Source organism: Grammomys surdaster, unplaced genomic scaffold (genome assembly GCF_004785775.1).
Source record: "Grammomys surdaster isolate TR1022 unplaced genomic scaffold, NIH_TR_1.0 134, whole genome shotgun sequence".
Taxonomy (NCBI): domain Eukaryota; kingdom Metazoa; phylum Chordata; class Mammalia; order Rodentia; family Muridae; genus Grammomys; species Grammomys surdaster.
The window spans coordinates 7985805-8006899 of record NW_021604592.1 but is presented as its reverse complement, the minus strand read 5'-3'; the positions used below and the strand labels follow the sequence as shown (position 1 = coordinate 8006899).

Below are 21095 nucleotides of genomic sequence, written 5' to 3'. Positions count from 1 at the left end.
ATACCATGTGCTGACCCCTCACAAACTATCTTTGAATCCACAATGAACACCAAATGGTAGACATTGTCTGTCTATACATTCAAGGAACCAAATTTCTCCATGGGGGGAAAAAATCACAGAATTGTACCTACAGTGTTAGGTTCCACTTTACAAAGAGTTATTTATTCTCAGAGATGCTCTGGGTAAGGTATTGAAAATACAGTTAATTCAAAGAAACCAAGCAAAATTTGAGAATACATTTAGCCCTCTATATATATGGCTCCCACACCTATGTAGTCAACCAACTGCACGTCAAAACTATTCAGAAAAAAAAAAAAGAATCATGACTACAGTGTATACACAGACTTCATTCCCTGCCATTATGCCCTTAACAATGAAATATGAAATATAACAACTACCTTCAAGGTGTTTGTTGTGTCAGGTATTATACACAGTCCAGAGAAGATCAAGTACATGGGATTACAGGTCCAGGTTATACATAAACACTGACTGTGTGTGGATCTGGATGTCTACAGGGATCCTGCAATTGATCCTTTGTGAATACTGAGGGACAACTGTGCTATGCTTAACAATCCTCCCTGCTGACAGTTAAGAATCAGATTACATCTCTCCTTGAAAAGATACCTTGAAGGGCTCTCTAAGGCCAAGGGATTTAATTCTAAAATCTTGTGTTATATAACCATAAATGGTGCTCAAAATATTTAACATTATGGGCCTGGATAGTCTATTCTATCCTGTTCTGGGTATGCTGGTTGGATGAAAGACCTTTTCACAAATACAGAGGCATGACAGAAAGCAGCCAGGGTTATAAATCAGGTTGTATCTAGAAGGGCATCCACACATAAAATAGTAAATCTACTCCAGGATATTAGTTTGGATTGAAAGCTGCCAAATAACCATGCTTTAGTCATCAAAACACACGTTATTAATTTCAGACACACCAGTCTATCCCCAAACAGAACACAATAAGCTATTCTTCATGGCTGTTGTACTGTCTGCTTCAAATGGAGTAAAGCCCACAAATGCTATTTACTGAACTAATACATGAATAAATGACACTTGAATTATAATTGGGGGACGCTAATTATCAACAGTGGCAAAAAATGAGGTTAAGAACAATAACCACAAGCTGAGAGTTTCTGTTGAGGAGGAAATTTTACCATACCACATTCATCTCCTGCCATCCAAAATAAATGAATAAATCTGAATTTGATGACCAGTCTAAAACAGGCTTAAAAGAAACTTTATAGATCCAACCAAACTCCCTACACTGCTGTGGCAACACACTACTACTCTATCAGGAAAGCATCTTACCTAGGGCCATGTTGGCAGCTAATGACCAGAAGATTACGGAGGTGACTGGTAGAAATCACCAGGAGGACAGGGCATGGTGACCTGTGCCTTTAATCCTAGGGCTCCAGATAGATTCCAACCCAGCCAGAGAAACCCATCCTCAAAGCAAACCAAACCAAATCAGAAATCCCTAGGAGATAAGTAACTGCTTGGGAAAGCCTGAGTGTGCTCATGAAGGGCAGGGACCCTGGAAAGACTTGTAAACCCCACATCACAGGTAGGACAGTCACGTCATGGTTACCAAACAGGGTAAGGCTGTTGTCAAAAATAAAAGATAGAAAAATAAAAAAATTATGGCAAGATGCTAAAACCAACTGGGAGTTTGCTTCCCAGTTGCTGCTTCTCTCACCTCCAATGTAGCAAAAGTGAACATCCCCTGTCAGTCTTAGGTGGCCCAGAAGAAATACATGAAGAAAGCAGAGCATCAACAGTTTCATGACAATTCTTTCTAGAAGGGCTAGATACTTGGGAAAAAGAGGGTAAACAAAACTTACCAAGGTCCTGTCTTGAGCTGGAGACAGAGTGTGAACTAACCATAGCAGCTGAGCCCCTATACTGCCCTACAGTCTTGTACTTTCTAAATAGAGTGAGAATATGAGAAATTTATAGATCCATAAAAGGCTGTGCTTAAACTCAGGAAGTGATAGAAGGTACATCTGTAAGGGTTTCCATTCACCTTGCTACCTACAACTCTGCTGGGGCCTGATCTGTGAGGACAGGAAAACGCTGGTTTGGGAGCCTTCTGTTTCATCTGCAGGCTTCCTCTGTCGTTGAAATCACCAAGTAAGACTTAATGATAGTTCTGCCTCAGAGCTAAAAAGCAAGAACTCATAGGCGTAAAATCACTATTTCTAAAACTCCAAGCTTAGTAGTTGTTTTTAATTGGGGGCATGGTCTATTGTTTTTTCCAGGTGTCTCACGGGATTCTAAATAAGTTTTGTGAAAAACAGTAGTCAGAATCTTTGTAAAAAATATTCAAGTTCTGAAGAAATGAAAGGCCATGAATGACGGAGCATACTTTATAAGCCCCTTCCCAAAGAATCTAAAGTTGTCAGTACATCTGATCTTCAGAAAGAAGTATAGGTAGGAAACAGACCAAATGCCATTAACTGTTTTAGAAATAGCGATGCACTCTGGATGCAGGTTGCAAGGAAGCAGGGAACAGTTGTGGCAGTAACCAGGGAGAAGATCCCTCATCCTTTGCCTCTTCACAACAGAACTTGCCAGCTGCCATACTGCTGTTCCTAGGCAGCTAGAGTGACAAGAATGACCCCCAAAATGTACATACATGTATCACTTTGAGTAAGGGAGGATAGTTCTCAGCCTCTCTGAAGAACAGGGACAAATAACTCATGGCCATTATGACAAAACCAGGCCTACGTATCCAGTTTATTATTAGCCTGACATTAAACACCACTTAAAAACAAACAAAACCACCCACCCACACAAACACATACCCTAAGATGGAAAATTACACAATGGCATCTGGCATGATCAACTCTGATGAAGAAAGCAGAACCAGGCAGACTCAGTAATGTCCAAAGCAGGGATGGGACAGTCTCAGAGCCTCTCTCACATCCCTGATGGTGTGTGCAAACACTACTTTGAGCTGTGCTTCTGTCACAGTAAAGAACTGAGAATGACGATCTGGATTCTGGAAGGCTGTCAGGAGCACCAAGCACTACTGAACTCAATCATTTTTGATAAGGTAGAACAAAATTGTTTTGGCACACGTTGATTCTCAGGGAGAAAACTTACATTAAGTTTTTGTCTTGTTTGGATGCTGGAAAAAAGGCAGAATTCTCCACCTTGCCCCATTACAGTTCATGGTCACAGCCCAGTCAGCTGGCACAAGGAAAGGGGGAGTATGCTTTTGCTCTCCAGAATTTATTAGCACCTGGATCAAATCCAAGGTCTACCTTTTAATTGAGGCCTAAAATGTGGCAGCTGCTGTAGACTTTCACTTCAATACAAAGTCTAGAAGGTCTATAATTAAAGAGTTCTAGAAATAAGAGCCAGTGAAACTGAACTATACACGGAAATGAAAATATGGGTGGGGAATCATGCCAAGGGTTTTCCTAAGAATTGAAAAACAGAATTTTCTGTTTTATTTAATGAGTTGTCTTTCTAGTGTGAAAGACAACCGAGCCCAACAAAAGGTTAAGGGGCTTTCAAACATCCCATTCCTTCTTCCCTCTGAGGAGAGGAAAGTGACTTGGCTTCATGCTTTGAAGTAGAAGAAGTCACTAAGGAGACTCTGTGGTCAACCTTCTCTTGATCTGATGTTTCCATAGCTGCAGATTGTGCTAAATGACACACGAAGGAGCACACACATTTCAGAGAGCAGAGCTTTGAAACAGTGTCAGGGGAAAGTGCAATGCAGTCACTTCATGTTTAAAAAAGAAAACAGATGTTGACAATGCTAAGCTGATACTTTTAAGGAAGAGGAGGATGGCCCAAGACCTGTGAAAAGCTGCCCTTGTTCCTGACTTGACACCGATGGTTAATAAATCATAATTTCCACACAATGAAAACACAGATTAGAGCAACAGCCTGCTGACTCTCTTAGTTATTTGTAAGCAGATACCTCAGGAAGCCCAAGGCGCTACATAAAATGCACAGAAAAGCCCTGAGAAGGCAGTCAACTCCTTCACCATGCCACTGCTCTCAACACCCACCTGCAGGTCTGAGACACTGATGTTTACAGGAAATATCTACTAATTTCTTATCTCTCTGTAGTTTAATTCATTTTCACTAGATGTAGAAAAATACATAAAGGCTTCAAGACAGAGAAAGCCTTGCTACGGTCTGTCCACCCATTACACTAAGGTGACAGCCTTCCACAACTGTCTGTCACTTCTTGGCTGCTCAGCACCTAGTGCTCAAAAGGAAGGCAGCCAACACAGCTCCTGCGTCATTAAATGGCAATGGTATGTGAAATGCGGCTGGAGAATAGCACAGTCCATTTGTCTACATTTATGCTAGAATTTGACAATCATTACTGTCTATGTGAAGAAAGTGCTTTACCATCAAACAGAGGGTCAATTCTATAATCCAATGGGAATGTATGTTTGGTGATCTTTGAGAGGCCGATCTGAGGGAGGTGGTATAGGAGACTTGAACCCAGGACCTAAATATATTAAGCAAAGAAGCACTCTACCTCCCAGTGAGCACTCAGTTCAAGGAATATGCTTAACGAATGTTCTGATTATCTGTTAGGGAATATTATCCATGGCACAAGAAAAGGGTGGCACATAAAGCATGAAAGAAATTTGTTGTAAATCAGGAATATCTGAGGAAGGGAAACGGCTAGAAGTGTGTGTGTGGAGGGGGGTCGCAGGAGGAGAGACGCCATTAGGTCAACAGTGACCGCTGAGTGTAGTGCTCGGCTAAACATGAAAATACATTACCACATTTAATCTTCGTAATAGCGGTTTTATAATAGCACCATTAATATCTCTAACTTACAGACAATAATCTGAGACCCAAGATTATACAGCCATCTAATAGTAAAATAGCGGTTTTTAACTTCATGTCTGTTCACCTCCAAAGTCTACATGGGGGAAAAAAAGACCACAGAGATCCAAATGTCTCAACTGTACTACTACTGGGCCTGGGAGAAATGGAGAAATTAACCCTATTTTTTTTTAACCTTTCTGAAAATGTTCTACAATTTCTATTACTTTTTAAAAGACCACTCAGTATGAACTAAAGCCAGTCTCTTAAGCACTATAACAACTAGGAGATAGAAAAATCTGTATTAAAAAAAAAAACAAAAAACCTCTATTCCTGTATCCCTTAACACATTTTAGATGTGCTTACCACAGGAATTATAAAGAGAAAGGGGTTGAAAACAGCATTTACAGGACCCAGATGTTTTGGTTCATGGTAAGCATGCCGCATATTCCTTCTTATTCCATCAACTGCAGTAGCCATAGAGAGAAAGAAGGAGTGTTTGTGGAGGGTCAGAATGGCTACACTGAAGATGTCTACAACTTGTCCTTTACAAAGACCCACAAAAGTACAACAAAGTAAAACAAAACCTTTACATGGACCCACAAAAGTAAAACAAAAAATAAAAAAAAAGTAAAAGATCAACACAGAAAAACAATAAAACTCTAAAGAGAATGGATAGGTAGAAAGCATGTCAGCAATACAGCAAGAAACCCATGAAGATTCTGAAAGATGGAAAGCAGAAGGGGTCAGACTGATGGAGAAATGGCATGAACACCAAGAAGAAGACAGGAAACTGTAAATTCAAAGGACCACACTGAGGATGCTCTGAAGACACCAGTAAACCACCAATCAGAAACCCCATTCAGAAGACCTAGGCAAAGGGTGCATGCACTCCTGCGTCTCCTTGAAATCCACTTACAAAAAGTACACTAGGAAAACTGCATTGAACACTGAATGTCTACTAGCAGAGTGCTTTAAATTCTGCAAGGCTCTCTTGTCTCCTCCTTCTTCTAGATGAGATTTGGAGAGAAGGGTGTTTTGGAACCATTTTAATCAAACTAGAGAAAATGACACAGGGTTGGTTAGTCTTCCCCATTAGTCCATTGTTTTCACATAAAAGAATTCACCTTCACAGATTTTTCTGCCTTCGCTCCCAGCTTGCTACAGAGGTCACCCATATAACAGAAGACTAGAAGCCACTAAAGTTCTCATACCTTGTATGAAAAGAAGCTGAAGCTATACATTCCTCAATTTATGGCTCCAGACTTGTAAGTCTTCATTACTCCACAACTCACAAAAGGTGAAAAGGGAGCCTTCACTTTCGGTCTTTAGAAGAATGTGACTTCCAATTTGATAGCAAAGCCAGTCTTCAAATTATCAATCAGCAGGCTGTTTGTCCCAAAGAAACATGAGGTCTATGCAGATCATAGGAAATGTAACTTTGGAACTACCAGATGGCTTCTGTAGCCTGAACAAAAAGCAGGGGAGAGCACACCGCAATGCAGCCAGTTTCTGTCCTGTCAAGTGCACTGAAACTCCTAACAGAGCCCTGTCTGCCAAGACAACTTTACCAGGCTCTGAAGTTTCCTGTTCCAGGACTGACGTCCAGGGAGTGCCTTGTAAAGAAATGCGACTTCTGACACAGCCTGCCCACTTTTCCCTTTCCCATCTGAAATGGTCTGGGGAGCAGCACTGTGACAATACAGAGAATATCATCCTGCTTCAACTAATAAGCATCTGCCAGTCTCCATATGTATAAGTCAAAGTACCCAGAACAAGTGGGGACTCGAGAAGAAAAGGAACAAAATAAACAAAGAGAACAAATCAGTCACAGATGAAACAGGTGCTGATTCTTTTAAGTAGTACACAGAGATAATAAAACTGTGTTTATAAACTGGAATGATGGTACTATAATAGTACATTTAAATAGAAATTAAGGTGCTAAAGTAAATCAACCAAAATAAAGTGAGCTACATCAACAGAACAGTGTGTAAATTTTGCGAAGGCAGAAATCTTTCTGGTTTTAGCAGTACAGTTATGATGTCTTACACAGTGCACACAATAAGAATCAACTCATGGGTAACTAAATGAATAAACAAATATGATGAATGAATAAGCACAAAAGTGATCGTAAGTCAACTACGTGTGATTGGCTGGGCAAACAAGGATGCTGGGGGATGTAGTTGAGGTGCCTCTTCCAATATTGAAGGGAAATGTAAAGGCAGGGCTCTAGAGAAAGCCATGGCAAAGGTCCAATATAGTTTACAAAAGTAAAGGAGAGAGTTAAACAGGGAGAAAATAATCCAAGATATTAAGTTTTTAAAAGTCTCTTGAAATCCAAGTGTGGTGCTGTGCACACATGTATTCCTAGCACTTGGGAGTCTGAGGACGGTGGACTTAGTTCAATGTCAGCTTAAGCTACAGAGCAGGGCCTTGTCCCAAGACTAAATAAAACAGAAAGTAAAATTTTAAAGATGAATGTTCTTTTAAACGGTCCAGTAAGTATGTAGCAGGGGAAAAAATATATCTAGTAACAACTTAAAAGCACTTCAGTAAACCAAACTTAAATAAAAAATACTGTAAAACCAGTAAGACTTTTAAAGTTCACAGAAGTTCTTAAAAATTCAGGTATTTTCAAGCTAGAAGAATTGAGAGCTCAGTCCATATGAATAAAGCCCTAGAAATGCAAGAATTCAAAAAGTTTGCTTCTCAACACATGAAAAAAAGGAAGGATTTTCAGTGAGATGAAAGGGAATGCTACAGAGAAAGCCAGGAGGTAAACAGCAGCTGAGCTTGAGGCACAGGAGGGAGGGTCTGAGAGAACAATGTGCACTTCTGGTGGGCTGCACCACAGTGACTTTTCTGCTACAGGCTTAATCACTATCACTCTTCTTGGTCTAATATAATTCTAATGTCTAATGCAATTATATATTATAGCTACTATCGGGGCAGAATTAAACTTTTAGGATAAATTTATGAACAAATTATAGATGAAAATTAGGAAGACAGAAGAGAAATGGAATAAATACTATATATCATGACCACAGAAGAAGTGTTTAAAAGGAGAAAAGGAGTTTGAGCCTGGCATTTTCTTTAGCATTCAGAATAGAGAGCCCACCAGTGTAACAGGGATCAGAAAAAACCAGTGTAACAGGGATCAGAAAAAAGTCAACTGGATGCAATAAGCCAAACTATCTGAACGTTAACACCTAGGCCCAAACAAAGTGGCTACCTGGGAGGCTCCTCAGCCCACCTGGAGCAACCTGGCAGGAACCATGGTAACTGAGTGGAAATCCCAGAGCTTTCCATCCTGAATAAACCAGGACAAAGAGTGGGCAGGTTTCACTGAGTGGCACTTGAATGTTTCAGTCAGCTGCTGACCAATCTAATACTCGTCAGAATTAGTTCTCTTATAATAATTCACCCTATTTCCAAATGGTAAGATGAGGTCTCTGCAAAAGCCTGGCAAAACTGGAATAAAAATTGACCTTTTTATGCTCTGAATAAATAACACCTCTGTTTCTTGAAGAAAAACTCATAAATATTGTAAAGCTGGTTAATATCCAGGAGGAAAACAGGTGTAGCATGTCTGAAACCCTATCCTTAGGTTCAGGAAAAAAGAGTTAAGTGTTCAAGATCATCCTGCACTACTTAGTAAGATTGAGGCAATCTTGGGCTGTGGAGGACTGTTCTCTCTCTTTACTAGAAAAAGAACAGAGAAGAGGGGAGGGGAGAGAGAAGTGGAACTAGAGAGACTGCTTACCAGTTACGAGCTTGTACTGATCTTACAAAGGACCTGAGCTAGGTTCCTGACAAACATATCTGTTACTTCTGCTAGCTCTATCTCTAAGGGATCCAACAGCCTCTCCTAGACCCCATAAACACCTATACTTCCAAGTGTGCATATTCCGTGCCACCCCCAACATAGTCAAATACTTAAAAATGAAAATAATTTTAAGGGGTTAAAACAATGGCTCAGTAGTTAAGACTGTTCTTCAATAAGATCTGGGTTCACCTGGCACCTACATGATGCAGTGGCTCATAGCCATCTGTATACTACTTCTAGGAGATCTGACACCCCCTTCTGGACTCCATGGGTACCAAGTTCCAAAGTGATGCCTAGACATGCATACAAGCAAAATACCAATACATATAAAATTAAAGAATAACATGTAAGACTCATGGTTCTTAACAGACAGTCAGAGAAGCCTTAAGCCCTCCCTTGTTGTGCCAGCATCTATCAATATTTGAAGACAGTTTTCCCTGAGGATTAACTTACTGGTCTGAGGCAAAGCCTCACTGATCTCAGGCTCTCCATGGTCTGCTCTGGGAAAAAGAAAAGGAGAGTTCTAACTCAACTGAGGAAGTATGCTCAACTCAGGAAGTCCTCCACGGCCAGGCAGTCTACTCAACTGCTACTGTAAGAAGCAAAACAGGGAAAGAGAAAGCTCTCACATAATTGGTCCATCCACAGGTGCCATTATAAAATGCTACCCTGAAGCTCCATAAAGCAGTAATGGCTATCAAGTAATCTGAAACCAAGGGCTTTAAAGAAGCAAGACTTGGCAGCATGAGCTGCTCAGACTCAGTCACAAAATATTTGAACAAAAGAGACAGATTTGTCTGAAGCTCAACACTATCTTCCAGACTCTGATCCTGGATTTGTTCAACTGTCATGTTCTTGTGGGACAAGTCTCTTCAAATGATTGCTATACTTGAGTTATCAGAGAACTGAGTCCACTATTTTCCCAAGTATTGTTAGCCACTTACTGACAGAGACAAAAACCAAAGGAAGTCTTTCTACTACACAAAGTGAAAATTGCATTAATCAAGTAGCCTAGGCTTCGCAAAAAAACAATCTAAGCATCTCCTTTAAATGCAGGTAGGGTTGGGGCTCAGTCAGAAATGACAACTTCAAGAGGCTACTTTCTTTCCATGTGTAGTTTGAAAGAGAGATGGTACTGCTATAGTTTAGGACTTAAAACTGAGGGCGAGACTGGCCGACAGGGAAGGCTTCAAAGCTACAGAACTCTGGAGATGATATGATAAGTATTCTTGTTTTGATGGGGTGGGTGGGGTTGGAGAAGTGGAGAGAAGCAACTAGGATTAAAAGAGGCTTACTCTAACAGAGTGAGACAAGACTTAGCCCAATGCTTCAGTAAAACAGCTGGAACAAAAGTGCTCCTGAGAAATCAAAAAGTCAGCCTTTCCTTGGGAGTTCAGAAGTCTGGCTCATGTGACTACAGGAGAGTGAAGCTGTATTTGTGAAGAATCCACAAAGACAGAAGGGAGTTCACAAAGACAGGTCTGCTAGATAGTACTCAGAGCAAAGAGGTTCCCCAAGGAGCCCTAAACACACATATTGTGGACAGTTCCTAGGATGGAAGGCCCTATACTCAACACCAGTATCAAGATGAGAGGCGGAGGCAATGAAGGGGCCAAGAAGGATGAGGCAGGGACACAGAGACACCCAGAAAGAGCAAAACTGTTACAAAAACCCAAGCAACCATCTCTCTCACAAAGTGAGCTTGTAAGGGATAAACCCGCATCTTCCCACTGTTTGTTTTCCATATTCCATTAATGAGCCAATCCTTACCTGTCTAAAACACAGGCCCCTCCAATGTTTCCTACCAGTGTAAAATATGCTATGTACCTAGAAACAGTGGGGAAATGGCTTGGTTGGCAAATGTATCTTGATGTATGACTGATTTGCAGGGATGAAGTTGGGGAGATGGGGAGACTGTATATTTGTGTGAAGCTAAGCCCTTGTTACAATTTTAGTTTTCTTTTGAGTATGAACAAAATCTTATAATACTTTTCTTGAATATATGACATGCAGAAATATGAGCTATATGAGTTAATAGGTTTTATGGATTTGCCAAATTGGAGCTCAAAGTAATTGGGAAGTCCAACACAGGGAAAGGTCACCCCAGAAAAATCTCACTTCTCAAGAAAGCACTGGCAAGAAAGAAAGAATGAGATTTTAATCACTGCAGCTAATTACATAGAAGACTAAATCACAGGAAGAGTTATTTAAGTGTCTTAAATACAATAAAAAGTAATTAACAGGCAGCGCCATCTTGACAGCTTCACATCACAAACCAGGCCGAAAAAGACCAGCTAATTCCCAACCCGGGAGCAAGAGAATGAGAAAGGACTCAGGGTTTGGTCTTTTTATTTTTTATTTAAACTGTTTTGATTAACAGATAACAGTTCTTGCCAACTCCACAGCTAAGTTAATCAAAATTTAATCTATTAGAGGAATGATGAACCTTGTTTGCATTGATTTCCTTGAGGGAAAGTCATGAGGAGCTGAAGCATGGGTGACACCATCAAGGGCCCACAGGGGCCCACAAGTCACCTCCCACCCATATAAACACTAAGAGGGAAATCATAAGGGTTCCACTGAGCCCAACTGAGAATACAGACAGCGCACACATTTTGCATGTGCAGTATCTCTAAAAGTCCCCTTTGAAGTAGCCCTTTGCAAGACACCGTCTCATCTGCCTTTTTTTTTCTTGTTCCCCTGAAATCATCAACTTCAAAGGAGCTCCTCCAGTTAGGAGTCTGAACAACCGGAGAGCCGTGAGGCGTGGGGCAGGCCTGGTGTAGGCATGTGAGTCTGCAGAGTCATTTAGATGGCTCTCTTCCTCACGCCACACCATACACTGACGAGCCAGGGAAAGCCTGCCTTCCAGAAAGAAAATGCTCACCACACAACAACTTTAACCATTCCCTAACATACCCACACAACCCGTGATCATACCAAATGCAGGGACGGTGCTTGAGAGAGGGATAGACGGCCACCCTCACAAACTTGAACACCTCACTGAATTTGTTCAGTCATTTGCTTTGTCCCTAAGTCAAGATTTTACTACTTGGGCTTGTATTTTAATTACGTGTTTCTTTAAATGTCACGTTAAGCAGTAAAATATAAGCATACAGGGAATGTTTATGAAAAACTCACATGCCTTAAAAGCTGAATAGACAGGAACAGCTTTCAAATGGCTGAAAATAAGTGACGCACACAACTATAAGAAAAAAAGGCAAACAAGAGTTCAGAATTATAAGGCTCTGCTCTTAGCGTTTCTGAACCCTCATTTCAGATATGCTGTTTACTGGGACACCAAGTAAGTGACCTGTGCTTCTCATGTACTAGAGATCTGAAGACATGAGCCAGTGAGATGGCCCAATGGGTCCAGGGGCTGCTAAAGTCTGACAACCTGAATTGGATCCCTGGAACGTACATGGTAAAAAGAGGGCAGACCCTCAAGGTGTCCTCTGACCTCCACACGAACACTGTGGCAGATGCAGGTTCTACCACCCACATAAAGGAAAATCTTTGCTTAGGCAAAATCCTCCTCTCTACACAGTGCTTTTAAATAACTAACCGTTAAGTCAGATTCTTAATACAGATTATTTCTGAATATAAGCTAAATGCTTGAATTTTATTAAAAACTCAATTTTCTACAATATTATTTTAGACTAAAGAAAATTCAGGGATGAAAGGAGAAAAGTAAATACAAACTAAGATGAAGAAAACACAGAGCCTTTCCCGTGGGATGCAGAAAGCAAGTCTGGAGGTCCACCTGCTAGGGAAAACCAACCTTATCACCAAGCTTCTAGAACAAGGAAAGGAGCAACACTTTCAGTTACTAGTTCTGGTTAGACAGAAACAAACCCAAAGTGGGTGGAGAGATGGCTTAGCCTAAAAGGCTTTCCTTGGCAAGCCTGAAGACCTGGATTTGATCTCCAGAATCCAATGGTGAAGGAGAACAGACTCCTAAAGTTGTCTTCTGACCTCTACATGTGTCCACCCCACTATCACCAACCAACCAACAAAAATAACTGTACTATCCAGGAATGAAATATTCAAACACTCCTAGGCCTACTTCCTGAAGAGACCTCCACTGCATTACAGTTAACAAATAATTCAACAAATTTCTTGTACTATCATCTAATGGCTACTGGAGCTTCCTTTGACTAGAGTAGAAGAGACAAAATTCCCCAATGCCAGGGTGATAACAGTCTAGGGAATGATAGCTTCAGTGATGTTTGTAACTTGTAATGTCAAGACTGTCTCAAGTCTCTGCTTTCTAGATACACCAAGTACAGGATATAAAGAGAAACAAAAGAACTGAATGGACAAAAAGCAGGTGATTGAACCAAAACAGGCAAATAACTGGAATAAATATTTCTCAAAAGAAGGCATACAAATGACCATATTAAAACATACTCAGCATTACTAGTGATCAGACAAACAAAAAGTGTAAGCCAAAGGGACACTGAGGTATTGTCTCTAACCAATCAGAAGGGTCATGATCAGAACAGTAACAATCTACAAAGGCTCCAAGTGCTGGGGAAGAGGGCTCTCCAGCACTGTTGGCAGGGTGTAAACAGCACAGCCATTACAGAAATGCTGGGGAAGTGTCCCTCTCTCATTCCACCTAGCCAGTCCACTTTTGTTGGACTAAATAAAAGCCTGTCCAGTTTCAGGGAGTGATAAATCAAACTTGAACCTGAAGGTCTGAGTCACAGGACATAGCCACAACTTTCCATAATGTGGAAATACTTTAAAGTTGGCTGTCACGGATTATCCTAAAAATTTAAGAATCCCAAAAAACCAGTCCCCAAATATCTGACTTTAGGAAGAGTAACGTTATTTTTAAATCTACTTTGGTGGTATGTAAGTGAGATAATCCACTCTGATGAAGTGTTAAATGAATGGTGGAGACCATCTGCCAAAAATAAAGATGTATGTTTGCACAGACGTAAATCTGTTTCCCCAGTAATTAGGAAGCAGGAACAGCGATCTAGAGAGGCAAGTCCTGCTTCTTCCAGGCACAAATTTAATACAGGGGAATACTAACCACTAGCATTTCCCAATGCAAAACCATACACTCACTTTAAAGAATTGGTGATAAACTGACAATAACTATTGTAAGATATTTGGACAGAATAATGACTAAAATATCACCTGTTTTTCTACACTTCTAGATACTATCTGGCCTGTAAGAAGCTGGCTCCTTATAAAAGCTGTGTTGGTGTGAAGGTAGTGACATCAATTGCCTAAACTGAGATTGCCCCACAGAAATGAAACCTACAATTGCTGTGCGAACATTACCATTAATAAACACAGGAGTGAAAACTGCCTAGAAATAGTCCTTTCCAAATGCAAAGGCAGCACTGAAGGGAAAGAGGCTCCACCCTGACAGGGGAACTCTAGGAGCTATGCAGGGAACCACCTTAACTTGTATGTGGTTTCTCAGATTCAACTTCTCTGCACACTCAGTAAGACAGACAATCCCTGCTTTGCTGAAAGCCCCATTCTTTGTCTCCCCTTAAAAGAAGAGAAAAATACCAGTTTGATAACAAACAACACTTAAGAGTGTTAAGGAGAGATGGAAACAATGACCATGCTGGTATATTTTATGCAAAGTAAGAGTTGCTACTGGGGACTGACTGATTGTTTTAATATTTATTGTGAAAGCATGACCCAGCAGGCTTCCTCCTTCCCCTGTCAGATACCTCCCTTGAAAGATTCTGCTCATCAGCCAGGCTACCTAGAATATAGCTGGGGCACAATCAATATATTATCTCTATACAAAGAAATGACTAGTTAACCACTCTCTCTTTTTTCTTCCCCAATTTATTAATGGGAGGAAGTATCTAAAACTCACCTTTCTAAAACAACATGAAGAAGCTCTAACTAGTTTTGGATAGTACCTAGGAACAGCTTGATACTCAATAAATAGTATTATTAATAGTAGCAATGTACTTCATAGGGTCAAGCAAATGGAAGTATATGATTAGCTAATGAGTGATTATAAAGTGCTTTATAAATATAGTGCTACGCGGGCACATAATTATAATCCACTGGGTTAAGTGCAAGAGAAAGCAAGCATTGGGGGTGGAAGGTTGACAGAGCAGAGTTCTCAGCTACTTAAAACCAAAGCCAAGTCTCTGCCAGGTGGAGCACTCACATTCCTCCAATGGTGACAGTGGCACAGGTACGCTCTGAAAAGGCAGGCACTGTTTCTGTAGCTGGGCTGGCTGGTCTAATGTAGTCCACAGTCACATTGACCTGGAAAAAATAATTAAGGGAGTTAGGTTTGAAGTCTATCACAGCTCCCTAGCAGCCATGGCACATGCACACTCAACTCAGGAGGACTTTACGGATCTAGGATTAAAAACAACAACAAAAAGCAAACACATAGCAGAAAGATCTCCAAAAAACATATTGGATAAAGGACAGCACCCAGGATACAGAAAAAGCTCTTGAAGCTCAAAAGGACAATTTGATTAAGAAATGCCACAGGACTCAAACAACTCAAAGACATCATACAAATGATGAGAAAACATTGGCATCAATATTCCACTCCAAATGTCACTAGGTAATTGCAATTTTAAGCAATGAAATATGAGCTGAGGACTGGGCTTAGTAATAAAACACTTGACTACCATGTATGAGATTCTTATATTCAATCTGCAGCATTCCAAAAACGTTCCCCTACACATAGACTATATGCTTAATGGTATAGACAAACTCCAGGTCAGGAATCACACGATGGCTTTATAAGAGTATGGACAGAAGAATTCTCATTCACACATGCTGGAAATGTAAACTACATGGGTATCAAATGTTGGAAGAAAGTTCAGTACTTTCTTAAACAACTAAGCATAAATTTTATGCAGAAATATGAGTCATTGAAATTTACTTGAGAGTTGAAAACTTGTCCACAAAGAAATCTATACGTGGATGGAAGTTAGCAGCAGCTTTGTTCATAGCTGACAATAATTAGAGGCAACCATGATAACCATCCGGAGATTAGTAGACACTGGTAAATCCTGATAGACATTATTCATCACAGAAATGATGTGTCATGCCATAGACAAGACACAGAAAAGCCACAAATGCCTATTATTAAATGTAAGCAGCCCATCTGCAAAGACCTCATACTGCAGGATCCCAACTGTCTAACATGGTTTGTCAATGTTAGGAAACATCTCTCTCTGGTGTGCGACACTATACATATGCAGGGGTTAGGGCACAGAATGCACAGAAAGCCTATATACTCTGTTCAATTTTGGTATAAACCTAAAACCACTGAAAGAATAGATTCTATTTAAATGAAAATTAAGCTGGGCAGTAGGGGCCCACACCTTTAATCCCAGGAGGCAGAGACAGGCTGATTTCTCTAGTTGGAGGCTACCCAGGGCTACAAAGAGAAATTCTGTCTCAAACCCCACCTCAAAAAAAAAAAAGAAAAGAGAAAAAGAAATTAAGAAAAACATTGATAATCAAAAATAGTGAATTGGTTGAACAAGGAAAGCTCCCCGAAATTAGACTGGTAGAAATCTTTAGAGACTATCAGGTATGGCAAAATACTTCTTAGACCATTTCTACATCAAAACACCTGTGTCCAAATATATGACTTGCCTCCTCAGAGAGACTGCATGTGATTTCAGTCTGCCCTAACTTCTCCTGGACCAAGTGAAGAACTATCAAGAAGAACAAGATGGCAATCACAAGGATGCTTGGATCTGATTTCACAGTGTGTAAATCGAAGTGACACAGCTAGCTAGGTCTAATAGTAACACAGATGGAGTCAGGAATGTTTGTGGGAGAATTCAGGGCACACCAGGACAGAAGAATCTTTAAGTTTTCAATGAACAAAGGACATGCATATAAACAGGAAGCTGCGGGCACAAAAATGAGAATACTATACAATGAATAAATGTGGGTATACTGAGCAATACTATTTCTTTATGAAATAGTTTAATATAAACATATTTATGTGTCACAACCAATTACATGGGATCCATTAGGAAACATTATGGGTCGTACCTGCATGCTTGGTTTGGGCCGTGGCCAAGCTATATCTGTTAGACTAAAGACAAACCCTGACTCAAGCAGCATGAAGCCATTCCTGAGTTCAGTATGCCTTTTCTAAGCACATTATCAGTTCTCAGCATCAGCCTAAAGATAGCAGACTGTACAGGCATGAAGTTCAGTCACATTTCTGGTCAGCACCATTCCAATATTTTCACTTTGTTCTTCACAAATGTTTTAAAAACAAAACAAGGAAGGACTCAGGAGATGTCTCCGAGGGGAAGCGCTTCCCACAACCACATAAGGATTTGAGTTCTACCCTTAGCACCCATCTAAAAGAGAAAGGGGCCAACAGCACATGCATGTAAACTCAGCATTTGGCCATAGAGACAAAATGCTCTCTGGGGCTTGCTCTCCAGTCAGTTTATCAAATTGGTGAGCTCTAAGTTCAATGAGAGAACTGCTTCAAAAATAAGGAGAACTGAGGAAGACATTTGACTGATGATGACCTCTACCTAATCTCTACAAACATCTACACACACACACACACACACACACACACACACACACAAATATGTATACATATCTTCCAAAAAAATACATAAAGATACAGACATCTTAAAATTTCACCTGTCAAATTACAAACCATGATACTTTTAAATTGGGAGGAGGGAGGAGGGGGGAGGGGGGAGGGGAGAGGGGGCAGGGGGGAACCTGCCAAACCAAAACAACAGGAGCCATATCAGAGCTCAGCTGCACAAGTGCTGAGACTAGGTAAATCTTTAGTAATAAGGATGGAGCCTAAAAGCAGGTGTCTGCACTCAAATTATGTAAATATGAGGAATGTGGACAGACGGGGGGGTTAGCCAACAAATACTTCAGGGGTTTGAAGTTTCTGTGTATGTAGCTGAACTCAGTTAATACAGGACAAAGTCAGGACAAGGAATGGGAGGGCTGTACACGGAGAGGGCATGGGGGACTGAGTTACGAGGGAGAAGTACTCTAGGTAAGTTAGTTTAGGTGGAACTCTCCAGAAAAGGCCTCCAGCATAACTGCAAAAGTGAGAGACTAAGAAAATAATAAAGAGTATATGAAGCCATGGCAAAACCCACACAGGTCGTCAAAATGTCAGCTAAATAGCAAAGGTAGCTAAATCATGGAAGACAAGCTATCTCAGGTCATAGACATCAAAGAGGTTTCTTTGTGGCAACTCAGAACTGGCCAAATTACATAAATTACATCAACAAATGATTGTGATGTACTCAGCCACAGATGAGAAATCTTTATCATACCCTTCCCCAAGTCTCAGAGACAATCATGGAGGAGAGGGTGGGGAGATTTAAGAGCCAGGGCCATGGAGAGTAAAGCAAACAGTGTCTTGTGGATATGCGCGAGGGTGGCTCTTAGCAGCCACTATGGCCTGCTCAAGGCATGCACAAAGTCAAGCCAGTCTAAATTCCATTAGACCCACCTCAGCTCAAGAGTTATAGGGAGCTGATGGTTTCTGAGTAATGGACAGTTAATTTTCCTAAATGGTGTGGCTTCTGGTACGTTACTCCTATTCCAGTGGCTGTTCCATACCCAGAAACATGTGGGGTGCAAATGTGAGTTCATGGGCTTATGAAATTTAAAAGGAAACGGGAAGGTGAAGCTGGAGAGGTAAGGTGGCAGCAAAGGCTGCGGGAGAAACTGGGAGACGAGAATATGATCTGAATACACTGGATGAATATTTCAAACAATTAAAGAATTTTTTAAATACATGGAAACAACAAAGTAGACATATTCCTAAATTTTGAAGAACCCATCCAACCACTTCAAGCCCCATCCAACAAATTCAAGCAGTAGGAAAGGAAAAAAAAATCAGCACTGATTAAAAAAGAAACTAAGCAACCATGGGGAGTAGCTACAGCACAGAAACAGTCTGGGGAACGATCGCTCTAGTTCAACGGGGGTTGTGGTTGCAGGGGAGCATTGATGACAACAAACCAGAGTGAGTGCCTGTGCTTCCAGGCAAGGAGGCCACCCTGAGGTACTGCTCCCAGGGGAACTGCCTTCCGGGGGACCCATGGGGACACACTCCCACCCACACACCTTAATCTGCAGTAACCAGAAAAAATAACAACTACATTCATCTTTCAATTAATTATTTCCTATATCAAGAGAAAGAGAATTGTAAATGAGTCAGAGATGAAAGCGCTCTTCATGGTGGCAACATTATTAAAGAAAATCTCAGATACAAATGAGGCTCTGAGAATAGCCCACAGCCAAGATACACACCTGCAGGCTACTATGACAAACCAGAAATTAAAGTCAATGTGTAATTAGCATTTATGTCCCTCTCCTGTGGATTCCCAGATCTGTTCCCCTGCCTTGGAGTTTTTCATCTCCAGATATTCATCACTGACCTGCCAATCACTATGAAAAGCTGAAGTTTAAACAGGTTCAATTAAAATGACTGGAAATGTTAGAAATGTCTGTCTGAATAAATAATGACCTAAATTTTGGGTCTGTGGTAACTTCATATGAAATGGCCCAAGTTAAAGAGAAGAAACTGATGAATACAAAGGTGGTCCCTCCTGTTTAAGCTAAGGTGCTGCTGATAATGAAATGATAAAATGTGAATGACCTCTTCTCTAAAGACAAGGTGGAAAGAAAAACAACCGCAGATGCTCCATGGCTGTGGGGTTTACATGTGTGCAACATTTTCATATGGAAACTAAGAACACTAGATTGGGATTTTACAGTACCATTTTGCTCTAACACTATAAAACACAACCTAGCCAAAAAATGGTGTGCTATATTCTAAGTTCTTAAGTCTGTAATTTATGCCTCCCTTGTACCAATTAACTGACACATGGAGATGACAGATAGCACCGGGGGAGGGACAAACATGTCTTTTGAATTGGCATAGAACGTGTAGCTGAACACACAGTAAATATTTGTTGGATGAATGAATGTATATAAACAGGAATATGTTCAGGTATAACATTCTGGAGGACATCTTTGAAATGAGAAGGTTGGGTGGTTTAAGAACAATCTGGAAAGTTGGTGAATCTACGTTTTATATAACAAGAAGAAGAATTCAACTGTGGGTGATGGAAGCCTGAGGGAGGAAAAGTATTTTAAAATTGTGATGAAACTCCAAAGTTTAACAAAAAAAGTAACTACCATGAGAGACAAACAAAGAAAATTATACATTATAGTACTTCTCATAAAATTTGTTTCTTGAAGCTATGAAAGAACAAAAAGCAATCTAACTGATCATTGGCCACTACATTACAGAAACTTCTTTGAGAGCAATTTAGGAAACCTTCGGAGGAACTCAGTCTACATTTCTGTCTCTTGTAAAGCCTGAAAGCAGTTAGTATAATAGAAATCACTTTGGACCATACTCTGAGCATCTATGGACATTCTTCACTTAAGTAGTGACTAGAAAACATCAAATTGCCAAAGAACTAGATAGATGCTAATTAAATAAGAAAATGTAACCTACCTAAGCATTAAAGATGGGGTAAGAGCAATTGCATATCCATAACACTTCCAGGTCATACTGTAAGTTTACTTTTAATATAAATAGAACTGTTATGTGAAGCTATTTTGTATAATTACCACATAATCCCACCTATTAGTCCACACAGTGAATCATAAATTCACAGGAAGCTGCAGTACTCTACCTTTAGAATTAAGCCGTTATGTGCCTGTTCTCATGGCAGAATTTGTGGATGTTACAGAAAGCTTCTATGACCCTGTGACACACAGAAGACAACACCATCTGGGCCTAAATCCAAGTCACTCTGACTAGACATAAAGGTAAAGTGGCGAGCTTGCAAAGCCAGGTAAGAGCACAGGCCACGGCACAGCCAGGGTACATCCAGAGGTTGGCTCCCAATGACTCCCAGAGCAGCTGTGTGAACTTGGAGGAGTCGCTCAGTGTCTCTGTGTCTGCCCTTCTCTGCTTGGAAGAAAAGCATGAGTATGCATAAGGGAATAGAATAGGGCATGACTCAGAGAAAGCTCCAAGCAGCTTATTTTTAAATAAATAGGGACTGATTTTCTCAGAACAGTGCCTGGAACAGAGTAGTAAGTGTTAGATAACTATGCATGAGATAAACAAACACACCCATACATACATATATGCATAAATAAGACACATGTTGACTTAAGTCATTAGACTTCTGAAATCATTAGACAGACAGACTCAATTAAATACACTTTTCTCCTTAAGGAGTCACAGCAAACAAGAATGTGTACCTCATACATATTCATCCCAACTTTGAGATAAGTAGGGCTTATTTTAAAGAATGACACACTATTTAGTATTTATTTAAACATCTTAAGGATTAATTTCACAGGTACTAGTTATTGGATATTTTATTTACTGAAGATAATTGAAGCAGAATATGTGAACCATCTCAATTAGTAGTTAACTGGAGAAACTCCGTGCAGGGTGCTG

At 40.4% G+C, this 21095-nt stretch overlaps 1 protein-coding gene across 1 annotated transcript in view; it reads right to left on the bottom strand.

The window, feature by feature from the left end:
* The window catches only part of Snd1 (staphylococcal nuclease and tudor domain containing 1), a 400943-nt gene that overhangs the window by 212056 nt on the left and 167792 nt on the right, over positions 1-21095 (bottom strand). The window contains exon 12 of the mRNA XM_028762568.1: positions 14793-14893. Within this exon, the coding sequence (XP_028618401.1) occupies positions 14793-14893 (101 nt within the window). The remainder of the gene's footprint in view (positions 1-14792; positions 14894-21095) is intronic.